At 32.6% G+C, this 17124-nt stretch overlaps 4 protein-coding genes and 1 long non-coding RNA gene across 9 annotated transcripts; all 5 read right to left on the minus strand.

Moving 5' to 3' along the window:
• Positions 1–411: 411 nt before the first annotated feature.
• Positions 412–8593, minus strand: LOC123317366. Of its 5 annotated transcripts, XM_044903884.1 has the most exons (4): positions 3975–3988; positions 1818–1865; positions 654–869; positions 412–545 (listed from the first exon to the last, which is right to left on the minus strand). In XM_044903884.1, the coding sequence occupies exons 2-4, from the start codon at positions 1846–1848 to the stop codon at positions 484–486; spliced, it is 309 nt and encodes a 102-aa protein (XP_044759819.1). In that variant the 5' UTR covers positions 1849–1865; positions 3975–3988; the 3' UTR covers positions 412–483. The 5 variants fall into 5 exon arrangements, with proteins under 5 accessions (XP_044759819.1, XP_044759812.1, XP_044759828.1 ...); XM_044903877.1 differs by lacking the exons at positions 1818–1865; positions 3975–3988 and adding an exon at positions 8435–8579; XM_044903893.1 differs by lacking the exons at positions 1818–1865; positions 3975–3988 and adding an exon at positions 3872–3956.
• LOC123317481 lies at positions 5359–5921 on the minus strand. The gene is made up of 2 exons (XR_006538169.1): positions 5763–5921; positions 5359–5708 (listed from the first exon to the last, which is right to left on the minus strand). It is a non-coding gene; the product is annotated as an uncharacterized LOC123317481 (long non-coding RNA).
• Positions 8594–11207: 2614 nt separating the features above from the next.
• Positions 11208–12413, minus strand: LOC123317405. Its single transcript, XM_044903924.1, has 3 exons — positions 12258–12413; positions 11407–11628; positions 11208–11341 (listed from the first exon to the last, which is right to left on the minus strand). Exons 1-3 carry the CDS (start codon positions 12286–12288, stop codon positions 11280–11282), a joined length of 315 nt encoding a protein of 104 aa, XP_044759859.1. The 5' UTR covers positions 12289–12413; the 3' UTR covers positions 11208–11279.
• An 885-nt stretch (positions 12414–13298) lies between these two features.
• Positions 13299–14114, minus strand: LOC123317436. The gene is made up of 3 exons (XM_044903974.1): positions 13957–14114; positions 13491–13703; positions 13299–13436 (listed from the first exon to the last, which is right to left on the minus strand). The coding sequence occupies exons 1-3, from the start codon at positions 13988–13990 to the stop codon at positions 13372–13374; spliced, it is 312 nt and encodes a 103-aa protein (XP_044759909.1). The 5' UTR covers positions 13991–14114; the 3' UTR covers positions 13299–13371.
• Positions 14115–15889: 1775 nt separating this feature from the next.
• LOC123317456 lies at positions 15890–16526 on the minus strand. The gene is made up of 3 exons (XM_044904012.1): positions 16365–16526; positions 16100–16312; positions 15890–16000 (listed from the first exon to the last, which is right to left on the minus strand). The coding sequence occupies exons 1-3, from the start codon at positions 16393–16395 to the stop codon at positions 15951–15953; spliced, it is 294 nt and encodes a 97-aa protein (XP_044759947.1). The 5' UTR covers positions 16396–16526; the 3' UTR covers positions 15890–15950.
• Positions 16527–17124: the final 598 nt, after the last annotated feature.

The raw sequence follows: 17124 nt of genomic DNA on the forward strand, positions 1-17124 counted from the left end.
TTCCTTTGGGTCCAATTAACATATCCTCCAAAAATCTGACACGCTGGAAAAAATTTTTTTTTTACCATTTTCAACTTTTCCGTACTGCCAGTCCCACCAAACTGTCAGATAAGCATGAATTCATTATCAGAGACACGTAGAGCATATACAGTAACTGTTCAAGACTGTTGAAAGCCACGAGTGAAATATATCAAAGTGTTTTCTGCCTCGAGAAGTATTAAAATTTCCCAGAAATATTTTTCAAGCTGGATATATGGACTGGAAGGTTCATGTTCTCATTTTGAATAACATGATACAGGGTCCCCATAAATGATGTAACATCGCAGTAGCTGCACCACAACACTATTTATAATTATCTTTCAACATTTTTGTCCAAAAACAAATGAATTTCAAGAAAGTTCATCCAGAAACTTGTTTTTCATATCATATTTTATATTTCATTCTGCATGAATAACAAGAGTCTCAAATCTACAATATTTATTGTTAATCCATCTTTTCTGCTCGGACATCTTCAAGGCAGTATCCGTGGTATGCAACTTGGACACCTGAAAATTGAACATTTCTTTGTAGATTTCCCTTATCTCCCATGAGAATCAATGTATAATGATTTCCTGACATAATAGCTCTCAATCTAATGATAGTCTAGAACTTACTCTCTCCAAAAGGTTTCAAGCATTTATCAGCACATCGAACAGATCCTTCATTAATGTAGCTCTTGCCATCTGAACCACATACTATAGAGACAATTCTAGGGATGGGACATCTCTCCACACAGTCCTTGATTCTTGGATCTCGTAGGATATCACCGCTCAGTGTAGGCTTTGGAATATAAATTGAATCTCTTGCAGATGCAAGAACGATAAGTGACACTAAAAAAACTCATCATGTTGTGACATTTGAAGAATATACCAAGTATAAGCTCAAATGATGATATGACAATAGACCTCCAGGATAAAATTGAACCTATTTTCAATTCAATTCTGCAAATACATCTGGATACAGATGTGTAGAAGATAGTTGAGAATTGGATAAAAATGCATCTTCCATTTTTCAATTTTTCCATGATTGGAAAATTGAAAAGGATGGGAATATTCGAATAATAAAAACAAAAAAATTTTTGATGTATTTAACAAGGACATCATGAAATGAAAAGGTGATGCAATAAATTCAAAGAACTATTGTATTTCGAAGCGATGCATTGATAGATACTGTTTTTTGTCCATGTGAATTCGGAAGAGAGCTTCAGGGGGTTTGTCAATTTATTATTGATAGGAGGTACCTATTTCCTTGAAATAAAAATAAATATTTTTCTCCGACCCTTTAGTCGCAAAACTACCTAATAGCTCACGGAAAAATGAATATTACCATAGTTATATCTTTATCAAGAACTTAAAAAAAGCTCTTATAATACAACAAAATAATACTCTAAATGAAATGAAAATAAAGACTATTGTGAGATTCATTTTTCCATGAACTGTTGAATAGAGCTGAGCTAAGGGGTTGGAAAAAATATTCAATTTTATTGCCAAAAAATAAGTACAATCAGAATTCAATTGAATGACTTCATTTTATAGTTTTTCAATATTTATTCTGTATCAGACTCATTACTAACCCTCCATAATATAATATACAAATATATTTAGAAATCATTGGAGGCATTTGAAGCTCAATTAAAAGTGAGATAATTAATTACAGCATAAATACGAACGTATTGATTTTCCTTCAGCAACTTTTCCATATTTTGAAGGACACATTCTTAATAAAGAGTTCACAATAGAAAATGAGTTAAGTTTTTCAATAGGTATACTGAGACTCACCTAGGCAGATAACAAGAGATGCACGATTCATATTCGCTTGCCTGAGAACTAAACAAGAATACAAAATTCAAAACCTCACAACAAATATTAAGTTTCAAACCTCAAAAATTTGACTTGCCATTTCCTTATCTTCTTTTTCTCATGCCATTTATCAACGTTATGTGCAATGGAATTTCTCCATTAATTCAATCGGAACAAAATTTTATATGGCCATGAAAATTTTAGTAGTGTTCTGCCTCTGCCAAATTTCGTTTTTCTTCTTTGATGGAAAGCATAATCAATGCGAACCGGCCTTGTTTCGTTCATTGCAAGATGTCGAAGCTCATACTCTTCGCCTTTGTTTATTTTCGATAATTAATTCCAAAAACGAGTGAGAAAATGTCCAACTTTTGCCACACTATCTGGGTTAGTACAGGTAATTTTTAGGATTTGTTAATAACTACAGCTGAATCGATAATTTGATACAAAACCTAATGCTGTAGTGAAAATTTTGAATATTGAAAATTGTGGAAAATAAATATTTGTGGAATTGTTCATACAAGGTGAGTGGTGAAATGATCTATCGGTCGATAAATCTTAGAAATTTTGGAGTATGAGAATGATTGAAACTTCCGCATAATCGAATTTCAAGAAAGTTCATTCAGAAACTTGTTTTTCATATCATATTTTATATTTCATTCTGCATGATTAACAAAAGTCTCAAATCTACAATATTTATTATAAAAACGTATGGATTGCTTGGACCTCCCCAGAGCAGTATCCGTAGTGTGCATATTGGACACCTGAAAATTGAACATTTCTTTGTAGAGTTGCCTGATCTCCCATGAGAATCAATGTATAATGATTTCCTGAGATAATAGCTCTCAATCTGATGATAGTCTAGAACTTACTCTCTCCAAAAGGTCTCAAGCAGTTATCCACACATCCAAGAGATCTTTCATTAACGTAACTCAGGCCATCTGTACCACATACTATAGAGACAATTGTAGGGATGGAACATCTGTACACACAGTCCTTGATTCTTGGATCGGTTCCTCGTTGGATTTCACCGCTCGTTGGACCAAATGGAAAACGAGATAAAGCTCTTGCAGATGCAAGAAAGATCAGTGCCACTAAAAAAACACATCATGTTGTGACATTTGAAGAATATACCAAGTATAAGCTCAAATGATGATATGACAACAGATCTCCAGGGTCAAATTGAACCTATTTTCAATTCAATTCTGCAAATACTTCTGGATAACTATGTGTAAAAAATAGTTGAGAATTGGATTAAAATGGATCTTTCATTTTGCAATTTTTCCATGATTGGAAAAGTGAAAAGGATGGGTATATTCGAATAATAAAAACAAAAAAATGTTTGATGTATTTAACAAGGACATCATGAAATGAATAGGTGATGCAATAAATTCAAAGAATTATGGTCTTTCGAAGCAATGCTTTGATACTGTTTTTTGTCCATCTGAATTCGGAAGAGAGCTTCATGGGGTTTGTCAATTGATTATCGATAGGAGGTTCCTATTTTCTTGAAATAAAATAGAATATTTTTCTCTCACCCTTTAGTGACTAACTACCTAATAGCTCAAGGAAAAACGAATATTACTATCTTTATCAGGAATTTAAAAAAAGCTTTTATAATACAACAAAATAATACTCTGAATGAAATGAAAATAAAGACTATTTTTAGGTTCATTTTTCCATAAACTGTTGAATATAGCTGAGCTAAGGGGTTGGAAAAATATATTGAATTTTTTGCCAAAAAATAAGTACAATCAGAATTCAATTGAATGTCTTAATTTTAAGTTTTTGATTAAGTTTTTATAGGTTTTTCAATATTCAATCTGTACCAGACTTATTATTAACCCTCCATAATATGATATACAAATATATTTAGAAATCATTGGAGGCATTTGAAGCTCAATTAAAAGTGAGATAATTAATTACAGCATAAATGTGAACGTATTGATTTTCTTTCAGCATCTTTTCCATCTTTTGAGGGATAAATTCACAATCGAAAATGAGTTAAGTTTTTCAATAGGTATACTGGGACTCACCTAGGCAGATAACAAGAGAAGCACGATTCATATTCACTTGCCTGAGAACTAAACAGGAATATTAAAGAATTCAAAACCTCACAACACTTATTAAGTTTTATACCTCAAAAATTTGACTTCCCATTTTTTTATCACCTTTATCTCATGCCATTAATCAACGTAATCTGCAATGGAATTAATTAATTAAATCGCATCGAAATTTTATATGGCTATGAAAATTTAGTGGTATTCCGCCAAATTTCTATTATCAAGAAATTTCTTTTCTCTACTTTAATGCAAAGCATTATCAATGCGAACCGGCATTGTTTCGTTCATTACAAGATGTCGAAGCTCATACCATTCCCCTTTGTTTATTATCAATAATCAATTCCGAAAACGAATGAGAAAATGTCCAACTTTTGCCACACTATCTGGGTTAGTACAGGTAATTTTTAGGATTTGTTAATAACTACAGCTGAATCGATAATTTGATACAAAACCTAATGCTGCTTTGAAAATTTTGAATATTGAAAATTGTGGAGAAATAAATGAGTGGCTCAGAGGAAAAGTGATCTAACTACAATTAAGTGAAATGTTGGAAATGAAGGTTTTACGTTTCAATTGATTGAAAAACCGCATTGATAGGTATGGAAAATTTTGTTGAGAGGAAAAATATTAAATGGGTATAACTCGGTCAAAACGACGATTTGACTCATACCACTCATAAGAAGAATAATATGCAACCTTTGGTACCCAAATATCGGTATCACTCAAAAATCGGAATTTGTGACCTATACCACTTTTCCTCTGACCGGCTCAAATATTTGTGGAATTGTTCAGTCAAGGTGAGTGGTGAAATGATCTATCGGTCGATAATTCTTAGAAATTTTGCAGTAGGAGAATGATTGAAACTTCCGCAGAATCGAATTAGCGCATAAGCTAAAATTGTTTAGGACTTTATGGGCTGGTCCGTAAGTGGTGAAACACTAACCACCCTGCTTTTTCAAATGAGAACACCCGATTTTTATTTCATATTCTGAATAACCCACTTAATAATTTGTCTGTTTAGGTACTCTTTTGACGCACACCATTTTCCGACAAATTTCGATACATTTTCGCCAAAATATCGTAAGACTCCGTTACTTGCTTTATGACTTACGATATTTTGGCAGAAATGTATCGATTTCATAGTTATGATAACGTTCACTAGAGATCATATCTTGGAAACCGTTCGAGATAAATGTATTATTTTATTTATTGAATTTCTGAAGTCCCTTCAGTTTTTCAGATCACAGATCAAAGCCTGAATCATTCTTCCCACCATTATTTCAAAATTTCTAAGTTTTCGACCGATTGAGCCCTGTTGACTCACCCTTATATCGGTTCTTAAGACTACGAATATAGATAACTATATTGACAGACCTCCATATAAAATATTCGTCGATTCCTAAATATTTTGATACAACACCACAATGGAAATGGAAAAAATCATAAATGATGAACTTTAATAAAAATAATAATGTCTTTATTTTCCTAATTTAAACCTCAAGGGAAAATTCACCAAGTAGGTGCTCTACCACTTAACCCTTGTTATGTGACACAATTTGGAATAAGCACTAAAGAGAGAGAAAAAAAAAAGTTAAACAAAAATACAATTCCAATGAGAAGAATTTACAAGAAAAAAAATTAACATAAAAAGGTGTATCTGAAGCAACGGAAAAAAACTGACTGTCGAAAACAATCAGAGATATTATGCATACAGAGTCTGAAGGGGATGAGCCATGATTTCTCTCTTGAATCTTACTGGCAGTTTAGGGGGCATCATCTTGGCAGTAAACACTGGAGCCGGTTGTTAATTCTGCAACAATAATATTAAAAAATGTAATTTCTTCAAGTACTTTCGGTCACTTACTGTCTTCTGTTGTCAAACATTTCATCAAGCAGTGTATTGTTGCTTCATTAACATAAGTTTTTCCGTCAGATCGAGATGCACAATTTGATCTCAAATCCAATGTGAATGGGCACATTTTGGATCGTGGGCAGCTGTCAGTCTCTAGATCTCTCATTATGGCCGAACACGCCAAACTGACGATCAATGCTGCAAGAAAATCAAATCTAAAGGTTCATTTTCTTAAGATCATTTATCTCTAGGAAAAATAATCTTTTAGTCAATTGACTTGCATTGTTGCTGACTCATTTTCTGTTGGTAAATTGTTAGCCCTCAGCTGATTAGATTTTCTACCCGTTTTACCTCAAAATTCTATGTGGAATCACTCAGCTGATACACATCAGAGAGAACGTTTTACATTTTGCTTCCTCTTATATTATAATTTTCCGTATAATGTGATCGGTATAATAAGAACGCATCGAGACATAGGAAAACAATGCTTTTTCTGGACATTTTCGATACAACACAAGTCTATGCAAGGTTACTTTTCGCTTACTTTGGCGTAATCTGATGTCTCTGACTGAGGATATTCATGAAAACTTCTTGCATTCATTATCATTTTATTATCTGGCTGCTGACCTTCCAATACATAGTTAACAAATATTCTTTCATTTTGTTTAGGAATTCTTGAGAACTAAAATAGATAGATAATATTTTGAAATCTTGCGTATATCGTACAGAAGAACAGAGACTCACCACTAATTGGTATACTAAACCTTCTATCTCAAGGATTATCCTGAATTATCTATCAAATCATGCCACTAGTTATAAGATCGGTGCCATCAACAATTTAATTCATATAGCAAACCCCGTTTATCACGATCAAAACATAAATAAAGTAAGGAACATATTACGAAATAATAGATACCTTCGATCTTTGTCAGCAAGATCATTCCAGAACTTTTACAGTTAATACAGCCAAACCTTTCGAATCATATTTCAAGGTTACTTATATCCCAGAGCTTCACAAAAGATAAAAAGAACACTTAAAAAAGAAAATAACGAATTATTTTTTAATAACATGAAAACTGCTGCTTGGTCTAAGAAATTTTTGGTGTTTGTTCTTGTTCCCACTAAGAGATTTTTTTTTATTTAACCGTGGAGGACACAATAATCATAGTTTACAACTATTTATAGTTATTTTCCAGGTCACTTCCCCACAATTTTGTCAAAAGTTAAATAAATTTCAACATTTCATTCAGAAACTTGTTTTTCATATCATATTTTATATTTCATTCTGCATGATTAACAAGAGTCGCAAACCTACAATATTTATTATAAAAACGTCTTGATTACTCGGACATCCCCAGAGCAGTATCCGTGGTGTGCAACTTGGAGACCTGAAAATTGAACATTTCTTTGTAGAGTTGCCTGATCTCCCATGAGAATCAATGTATAATGATTTCCTGACATAATAGCTCTCAATCTGATGATAGTTTAGAACTTACTCTCTCCAAAAGGTTTCAAGCATTTATCCATACATCGAACAGATCCTTCATTAATGTAACTCAAGCCATCTGTACCACATACTATAGAGACAATTCTAGGGATGGGACATCTCTCCACACAGTCCTTGATTCTTGGATCCTCTATTCGTAGGATTTCACCGCTTGGTAGACCAAATGGAAAACGAGATAAAGCTCTTGCAGATGCAAGAAAGATCAGTGCCACTAAAAAAACACATCATGTTGTGACATTTGAAGAATATACCAAGTATAAGCTCAAATGATGATATGACAACAGATCTCCAGGGTCAAATTAAACCTATTTTCAATTCAATTCTGCAAAAACTTCTGGATAACTATGTGTAAAAGATAGTTGAGAATTGGATTAAAATGGATCTTTCATTTTGCAATTTTTCCATGATTGGAAAAGTGAAAAGGATGGGTATATTCGAATAATAAAAACAAAAAAATGTATTTAACACGGACATCATGAAATGAATAGGTTATGCAATAAATTCAAAGAACTCTGGTCTTTCGAAACAATGCTTTGATATTTTTTTTGTCCATCTGAATTCGGAAGAGAGCTTCAGGGGTTTCGTCAATTGAATATCGATAGGAGGTACCTATTTTCTTGAAATAAAATTGAATATTTTTCTCTCAAACTTTAGTGACTAACTCACCCTTTAGTGACTAACTACCTAATAGCTCAAGGAAAAACGAATATTACTATCTTTATCAGGAATTTAAAAAAAGCTTTTATAATACAACAAAATAATACTCTGAATGAAATGAAAATAAAGACTATTTTGAGATTCATTTTTCCATGAACTGTTGAATATAGCTGAGCTAAAGGGTTGGAAAAAATATTGAATTTTATTGCCAAAAAATAAGAAGAATAAGAGTTCAATTGAATGCCTTAATTTTGAGTTTTTGATTAAGCTATTATAGTTTTTCAAAATTCAATCTGTACCAGACTTATTACCAACCCTCTATAATATGATATACAAATATATTTAGAAATCATTGGAGGCATTTGAAGCTCAATTAAAAGTGAGATAATTAATTACAGCATAAATATGAACGTATTGATTTTCTCTCAGCATCTTTTCCATCTTTTGAAGGATAAATTCTCAATAAAGAGTTCACAATCGAAAATGAGTAAAGTTTTTCAATAGGGATACTGAGACTCACCTAGGCAGATAACAAGAGATCCACGATTCATATTCACTTGCCTGAGAACTAAACAGGAATATTAAAAAATTCAAAACCTCACAACAAATATTAAGTTTTATACCTCAAAAATTTGACTTCCCATTTTTTTATCGCCTTTTTCTCATGCCATTTATCAACGTTATCTGCAATGGAATTAATTAATTAAATCACATAGAAATTTTATATGGCTATGAAAATTTAGTGGTATTCCGCCAAATTTTTATTATCAAGAAATTTCTTTTCTCTACTTTAATGCAAAGCATAATCAATGCGAACCGGCATTGTTTCGTTCATTGCAAGATGTCGAAGCTCATACTATTCGCCGTTGTTTATTTTCAATCGAAAACGAATGAGAAAATGTCCAACTTTTGCCACACTATCTGGGTTAGTACAGGTGATTTTTAGGATTTGAATAACCAGAGCTGAATCGATAATTTGATACAAAACCTAATGCTGCTTTGAAAATTTTGAATATTGAAAATTGTGGAAAAATAAATATTTGTGGAATTGTTCAGACGAGGTGAGTGGTGAAATGATCTATCGGTCGATAATTCTTAGAAATTTTGCAGTAGGAGAATGATTGAAACTTCCGCAGAATCGAATTAGCGCATAAGCTAAAATTGTTTTGGACTTTATGGGCTGGTCCGTAAGTGGCGAAACACTAACCACCCTGCTTTTTCAAATGAGAACACCCGATTTTTATTTCATATTCTGAATAACCCACATAATAATTTGTCCGCAGACCATTTTCCGACAAATTTCATAGTTATGATAACGTTCACTAGAGATCATATCTTGGAAACCGTTCGAGATAAATGTATTATTTAATTTATTGAATTTCCGAAGTCCCTTCAGTTTTTCAGATCACAGATCAAAGCTTGAATCATTCTTCCCAAAATTATTTCAAAATTTCTAAGTTTCCGACCGATTGAGCCTTGTTGACTCACCCTTATATCGGTTCTTAAGACTACGAATATAGATAACTATATTGACAGACCTCCATATAAAATATTCGTTCGATTCCTAAATATTTTGATACAACACCACAATGAAAAGGGAAAAAAGCATAAATGATGAACTTTAATAATAACAATAATAATAATGTCTTTATTTTCCTAATTTAAACCTCAAGGGAAAATTCACCAAGTAGGTGCTCTACCACTTAACCCTTGTTAGGTGACACAATTTGGAATAAGCACTAAAGAGAGAGAGAAAAAAAAAGTTAAACAACAATACAATTCCAATGAGCAGAATTTACAGAAAAAAATAAACATAAAAAAGGTGTATCTGAAGCAACGGAAAAAAAACTGACTCTCGAAAACAAACAGAGATATTATGCATACAGAGTCTGAAGGAGATGAGCCATGATTTCTCTCTTGAATCTTACTGGCAGTTTAGGGGGCATCATCTTGGCAGTAAACACTGGAGCCGGTTGTTAATTCTGCAACAATAATATCGAAAAATCTAATTTCGTCAAGTACTTTTGGTCACTTACTGTCTTCTGTTGTCAAACATTTCATCAAGCAGTTTATTGTTGCTAGATTAACATAAGTTCTTCCGTCAGATCGAGATGCACAATTTGATCTCAAATCCAATGTGAATGGGCACATTTTGGATCGTGGGCAGCTGTCAATCCCTGGATCTCTCATTATGGCCGAACACGCCAAACTGACCATCAATGCTGCAAGAAAATCAAATCTGAAGGTTCATTTTCTTAAGATCATTTATCTCTAGGAAAAATAATCTTTTAGTCAATTGACTTGCATTGTTGCTGACTCATTTTCTGTTGGTAAATCGTTAGCCCTCAGCTGATTAGATTTTTTACCCATTTTACCTCAAAATTCGATGTGGAATCACTCAGCTGATACACATCAGAGAGAACGTTTCACATTTTGCTTCCTCTTATATTATAATTTTTCGTATAATGTGATTAGTATAATAAGAACGCATCGAGACATAGGAAAACAATGCTTTTTCTGGACATTTTCGACACAACACAAGCCTATGCAAGGTTACTTTTCGCTTACTTTGGCGTAATCTAATGTCTCTGACTGAGGATATTCATGAAAACTTCTTATTATCTGGCTGCTGACCTTCCAATACATAGTTAACGAATATTCTTTTATTTTGTTTAGGAATTCTTGGGAACTAAAATAGATAGATAATATTTTGAAATCTTGCGTATATCGTACAGAAGAACAGAGACTCACCACTAATTGTTATACTAAACCTTCTATCTCAGGGATTAACCTGAATTATCTATCAAATCATGCCAGTAGTTATAAGATCGGTGCCATCAACAATTTACTTTATGGAGCAATTAACTTAAGCAACCTCGTTTATCACTACCAAAACATAAATAAAGTAAGAAACATATTACGAAATAATAGATACCCTAGATCTTTTTCAGCAAGATCATTCCAGAACTTTTACAAAAAATTCAAAAAAATAAAGTTAATGCAGCCAAACCTTTCGAATCATATTTCAAGGTTACTTACATCCCAGAGCTTCACAAAAGATTAAAAGAACACTTAAAAGAGAAAATAACGAATTAGTTTTTAATAACATGAAAACTGTTGCTTGGTCTAAGAGTTTTTCGGTGTTTGTCCTTGTTCCCACTAAGAGATTTTTTTTTTATTTAACCGTGGAGGACACAATAATCATAGTTTACAACTATTTATAGTTATTTTCCAGGTCACTTCCCCACAATTTTGTCTAAAGTTAAATAAATTTCAACATTTCATTCAGAAACTTGTTTTTTATATCATATATTATATTTCATTCTGCATGATTACAAAGAGTCGTAATTCTTGAGTATTTAGTGTTAATTCCTTTCTTCTGGTGGGACATCTTCAGGGCAGTATCCGTCGTATGCAAATTTGACACCTGAAAATTGAACATTTCTTTGTAGAATTCTCTGATCTACCATGAGAATCAATGTATGAACTTACTCTCTCCAAATGGTTTCAAGCATTTATCAGCACATTCAACACTTCCTTTATTAGCGTAACTCTTGCCATCTGTACCGCATACTACTAAGAGAGATCTAACAGTTGGACATGTCTCCAAACAGCCCTTGATTCTTGAATCGTTTCCTCGTAGGATATCACCGCTCAATGTACCCTTTGAAGAATAAATTGGATCTCTTGCAGATGCAAGAACGATCAGACTCACTGAAAAAACACATCAAATTGTGACATTTAAAGAATATACTAAAATGATGATATGACCACAAATCTCCAGAATAAGATCTGGATACAAATGTGTAACAGATGGTTGATACCTAATTGTATTAAATAGATAATCTATTTTTCCAGGATTGGAGTATGAAGGATGAGAATATTCGAAAAGTAAAACAGAAATTTTTGTTTATAATACAACAAAATAATACTCTAAATGAAATGGAAATAAAGACTATTGTGAGATTCGTTTTTCCATAAACTGTTGGATAGAGCTGAGCTAAGGGGTTAGAAAAAATATTCAATTTAATTGCCAAAAAATAAGTACAATCAGAATTCAATTAAATGTCTTGATTTTAAGTTTTTGATTAAGCTGATATGGGTTTTCAATATTAATTCTGTACCAGACTTATTACAAAGCCTCTATAATATGATATACAAATATATTTAGAAATCATTGGAGGCATTTGAAGCTCAATTAAAAGTGAGAGAATTCATTACAGCATAAATATGAACGTATTAATTTTCTTTCATCATCTTTTCCATGTTTTGAAGGATAAATTCTCAATAAAGAGTTCACAATCTAAAATGAGTTAAGTTTTTCAATAGATACTGAAACTCACCTAGGCAGATAACAAGAGGTGTACGGTTCATCTTCGCTTGCCTGAGAACTAAACAAGAATATTAAACATTTCAAAACCTCACAACAAATAATATGTTTTAAATCTCAACCTTTTGACTTCGAATTTTCTTATCTTCTTTTTTCCTGCCATTAATCAACGTTATTTGCAATGGAATTTCTACATCAATTCAATTGGAACGAAATTTTTGATGGCTATGAGGATTTCAGTGATAGTCGGTTATCAGGAAAATTTGATTTTTCTACTTCAATGTATAGCATAACCAATGCGAACCGGCCTTGTTTCGTTCATTGGAAGATTTCGAAGCTTTTACACTTTGCCTTTGTTTAACATTTTCAATAAGTAATTCCAAATTCTTCCTTACCTACCAAATACAAACCTAAGATTGTTTGACTCGGTTCTTCTGTTTATAACATTGTTTATATTTGTTTTGATGAATAAGGAATTGAATTGAAAAAACGAACGAGAAAAGGTCCAACTTTTGGCAGACTTCTGGGGTAGGTGATTTCTAAGATTTGTGAAATACTAGAGCATAGCAAATTGCTGTAGGGAAATTTTGAATATTGAAAATTTGGAAAAAATTAATATTTCTGAAATTATTTTACCCATGGTAGTTCTGAACGATGGTGGTTCTGAAATGGTGAGTGATGAGTCAACAATGATCGATAACTCCTAGTATTTTGGACTAGGAGAATGATTAAAACTTTCGCAAAATCGACTCTGATTAGCGCATGAGATGAAATTGTTTTGGGGTTGTCCGTAAGTGGTAAAACACTAACCACCCTGCTTTTTCAAATGAGAATACCCGATTTTTATTTCATATTCTGAATCTACAAACATTTTTATTTCGAAATACCTCACTTGTCATAATTTATCTGTTGATAAGTTAACTAGTCAACCTGTATATCGGCTCCTAAGACTACGAATACAGATAACTATATTGTCAGACCTTCATATAAAATTTTCCTTCGATTCCTACGTATTTGACATAACCCTACATTTAACCAGGAAATGAAAAAAAAGCATAAATGATGAACTATATTTTATATCCATTCATTTCTTTTTATATATAGGTACATTTATCTTCTATCTCTATTCAAAGTTTACTGGAAGCTTGAGGGGCATCATCTTTGCAGTAACCACCGGAGACGATTGTTAATTCTGCAACAATAAGATTAAAAAATCGAATTTCGCTAAGTACTTTTGGTCACTTACGTTCTTCTGGCTTCAAACATTCATTCAAACAGTGTATTGTTGCTAGATTAACGTAAGTCCTTCCGTCAGATGCACAAGTTGGTCTTAAATCCAATGTGACTGGGCACATTTTGGATCTTAGGCATCTGTCAATCTCCGGTTCTTTCAATCTATCGAATCCACTGATTCTTCCTTCTCTTATTAGGGCAGAAGACGCCAAACTGACGATCAATGCTGCAAGAGAATCAAATCTAAAGGTTCATAACAAAAATAAAAATAATTTTCCAATCAATTGAACTGCATTTTTGTTGACTCATTTTCTGCTGTTAAATCGTGAGCTCTTAGCTGATTTGTTTTTCTACCCATTTTTCCTCAAAATTAGATGTGAGATCACTCAGCTGATACACATCAGAGAGAACGTTTTACATCTTGCTTCCTCTTATATTATAATTTTTTGTATAATGTGATCAGTATAATAAGAACTCACCAAAACATAGGAAAACAATGCTTTTTCTGGACATTATCGATACAACACGAGTCTATGCAAGGTTACTTTCTGCTTCTTATGGCGTACTCTAATGTCTCTGACTGAGGATATTCATGAAAATTTCTTGCATTCATTATCATCTTATTATCTAGGTGCTGACCTTCCAACTCATTGTAAACAAATAGTGTTGTACATGGTTTAGGAATTCTTGAGAACTGAAATAGATAGATAATATTTCGAAGCATATCATTCGAACCTTCTGAACTCATACATATTTCAGATATATGAAAGAGAAGAGTTCTGATATACCCGAGTGATTCTTCGAAAAACACCTTCCTTTCTTTTTTTTTATGAATTTAGCTTTGATAGCTCTGATGTAGCTCTAAAGTCGTGGATTTAAAACTCGATTAGTTTATGGCATTTTTAATTTTCCAGGTTTATTTATTTATTCACAGAAAAGAGTCGAGGTAGGTGAACCTATGAGACTATAATGAAGAAAAATGAGCACGAAACACACAATAATGAAATAAAGAATAGAAAATTCCTTATGAAGAAAACAAAGTATGAAAGCGAAGAATCAGATATAAAACAAAACAAGAATTAATCTATGTTAATGTAAAGTTAGAGCAAATCAAACTTTATTCAACATTAGATCTAAAAGATTTCTGAATGAATTGAAAAGGAATAATTCGAGGAAGGGTATTGAACACATGGAATTAAGAACGTGATAAACGAATATTAAAGTATTCGTTAACTTATCTTACAATATTAAGCTATCTTTATCCATTATGAAACAATTTACGAACTTTCTAGTATTGCGTGATAACTGGGTGCAGAATAGGTACCTACCAAGGTGACATATTTTTATTGAAAACATTAGAGAAAAATCGAAGGAAACTATGAACAATATGATTCAAATATTTCATGAAACGCATACATTTAATATCACTTTTCACAGTGAAAAACTCAAATTACACTAACAGCTTGCGGAGCATCATCTTTGCAGTACCATCCTGAAACCACGGTCAATTCTGAAAATAAAAAGAAATAGTCTAAAATAAAATTTCCCTGCATGGTTTCGAATACTCACGTTCATCAGGCTTCAGGCATTCATTCAAACAATATATTGTTCTAGTATTGACGTAGGTTCTTCCATCAGAAGCACATGTTGGTTTGAAATCGTATGTGACTGCACACATTTTCGATTTCAGACATTTGTCTATTTCTGGCTCCCTCAGTCTGTCCGCCCCACTTAACCTACCCTCTCTAACTGTTGCTGAGGCTACCAAACTGGCAAACAATGCTATGAAAAAATCAAAATATATAAAACTGTATCACAATTTATAATGAATAGAACAATCAAAATAATCGTCGTAAGGTAAGCTCTGGGATTCTGACAATTGACGTGACTTGGTGGAATTTTTTATGAAAGACTCTCAAACTTTCTCAGCCTATTGGAAACATGATTCTAACTAGAACTTACCTACAGATAAAAGCGTAAGTGCTAACCTAACCATTTTCATTCAATGTTGAACTATTTTATTACGTAGAAACCGCCAAACACCTTCGTTATTCACTGGCCTCCCATATATGAATCTTGCATGAGATTTATCGATTCACTTTCATTCGGAATCAATGTCCTTCTTAGTCAACCTTTGAACCCAAATATAATAAATTCTCAAGCTGGCATCAAACATAGATAACGCAGCAAAATTAAAAGGAGATTATTTTTTCAAACGTAGTTCACAGATGACCATTTGCTTAAAACAAAATGCTTTCTTTCATGCTCTACAGATATTCTTCCTTCCTGGAAAAACATCTTCTTTGATAGGTGATAATTGTTTTCAGATATATTCAGATTGAGTTTTTTTGCATTTATTATTATGATTGTTATAACTTAAAACAAAAATACACATACTGAATATTCACTTCCATACCACTCTGGGTTAAACTGGCCAAATTCCAAAGTTCTTGGGTTTAGATTGGTAACTTTATTAGTTGCTAATATCTCCTTCACAATAACCTCCTGACACAATCGATACTTCTGAAAGAGAGTTAAAGTGAATATATATTCACATAATATAACTAGATGCTATGCATTAAGTTAAGTAAGGTTAGACCAGCTATGACTAGGTTAACTCACTCTCCTCAGGTTTCAAACATTCGTTCAAACAGTCTATTGATCCTCTGTTAGGGTATGTCTTTCCATCGGAAGCACAAGTAGGAGTTAAATCCATAGTTATGATACAAACTTTAGATAGAAGACATTGTTTTATTTCTGGCTCATTCATTCTCTCAGCTCCACTTAGTCGACCTTCTCTCATTATAGAAGATGCTGCAAAACTGGCAACCAAAGCTGGAGAACAGCGAAATAAAGAATTATGTACTAAATACCAAGTTTCACTCACCCAAAACTAGTAAAGGAAGAAGTTTGGACATTTTGCGGTTGTCTTGATGCAGCGTTTCACAACTGTTGTTCACCACCTTCAACTGTATGTAGATACGAATTAGTTTATATCCTATCAGATACTGATTTTCTCTTATCTTTTCGCTGATGATCTTTAAACTCGAGATCAAATTGCATCAATCAACCAAAAATTATGTCGATGATTCTTTATTTGTAAACGTGTTGAATTTTTTCAATATTTCAATATGACCCCCATTTTTGCCCACCAGATTATGAAATTATTTTGAAAACAAGCAAAGGATTTTGGACTGCTGACTATCGGTATTTTTTCCATAAATTTCAAAATATATTGTTCCCTAGGTTTTTACTTTGTCCTGAAACGAAATAATCTAGTGAAAAAATGCAGACAATGTTTAAATCTTCATCTAAATTGCCTTTCTTGAGAAGATTATGACATATTTCTTATGATGATATTTCGTTTGCTCAAAGGTTCATCTGAATCATAGGCCCTTATTCATATTTTTAAATCGACTTAATACGGTTTTACAATATTGTTTCATTCAGGATTATCAACCACGAAATTTCTGATGCAGCTATCTGAATGAAGTGCAAAAACACTCCCAATATATTTGTTTTATTGTCATGTTTGTCTTAGGTGTCAATGTTGTATCTCTCAGAAGCTTTTCGAAGAGCCTTCTCAGCCACATCAGCTAATACCCCAACAGTAAATGATTGGGACTAGAAAATTTCTTTTCAAGCCT

This window comes from Coccinella septempunctata, chromosome 1 (assembly GCF_907165205.1).
Source record: "Coccinella septempunctata chromosome 1, icCocSept1.1, whole genome shotgun sequence".
NCBI classification, from domain to species: domain Eukaryota; kingdom Metazoa; phylum Arthropoda; class Insecta; order Coleoptera; family Coccinellidae; genus Coccinella; species Coccinella septempunctata.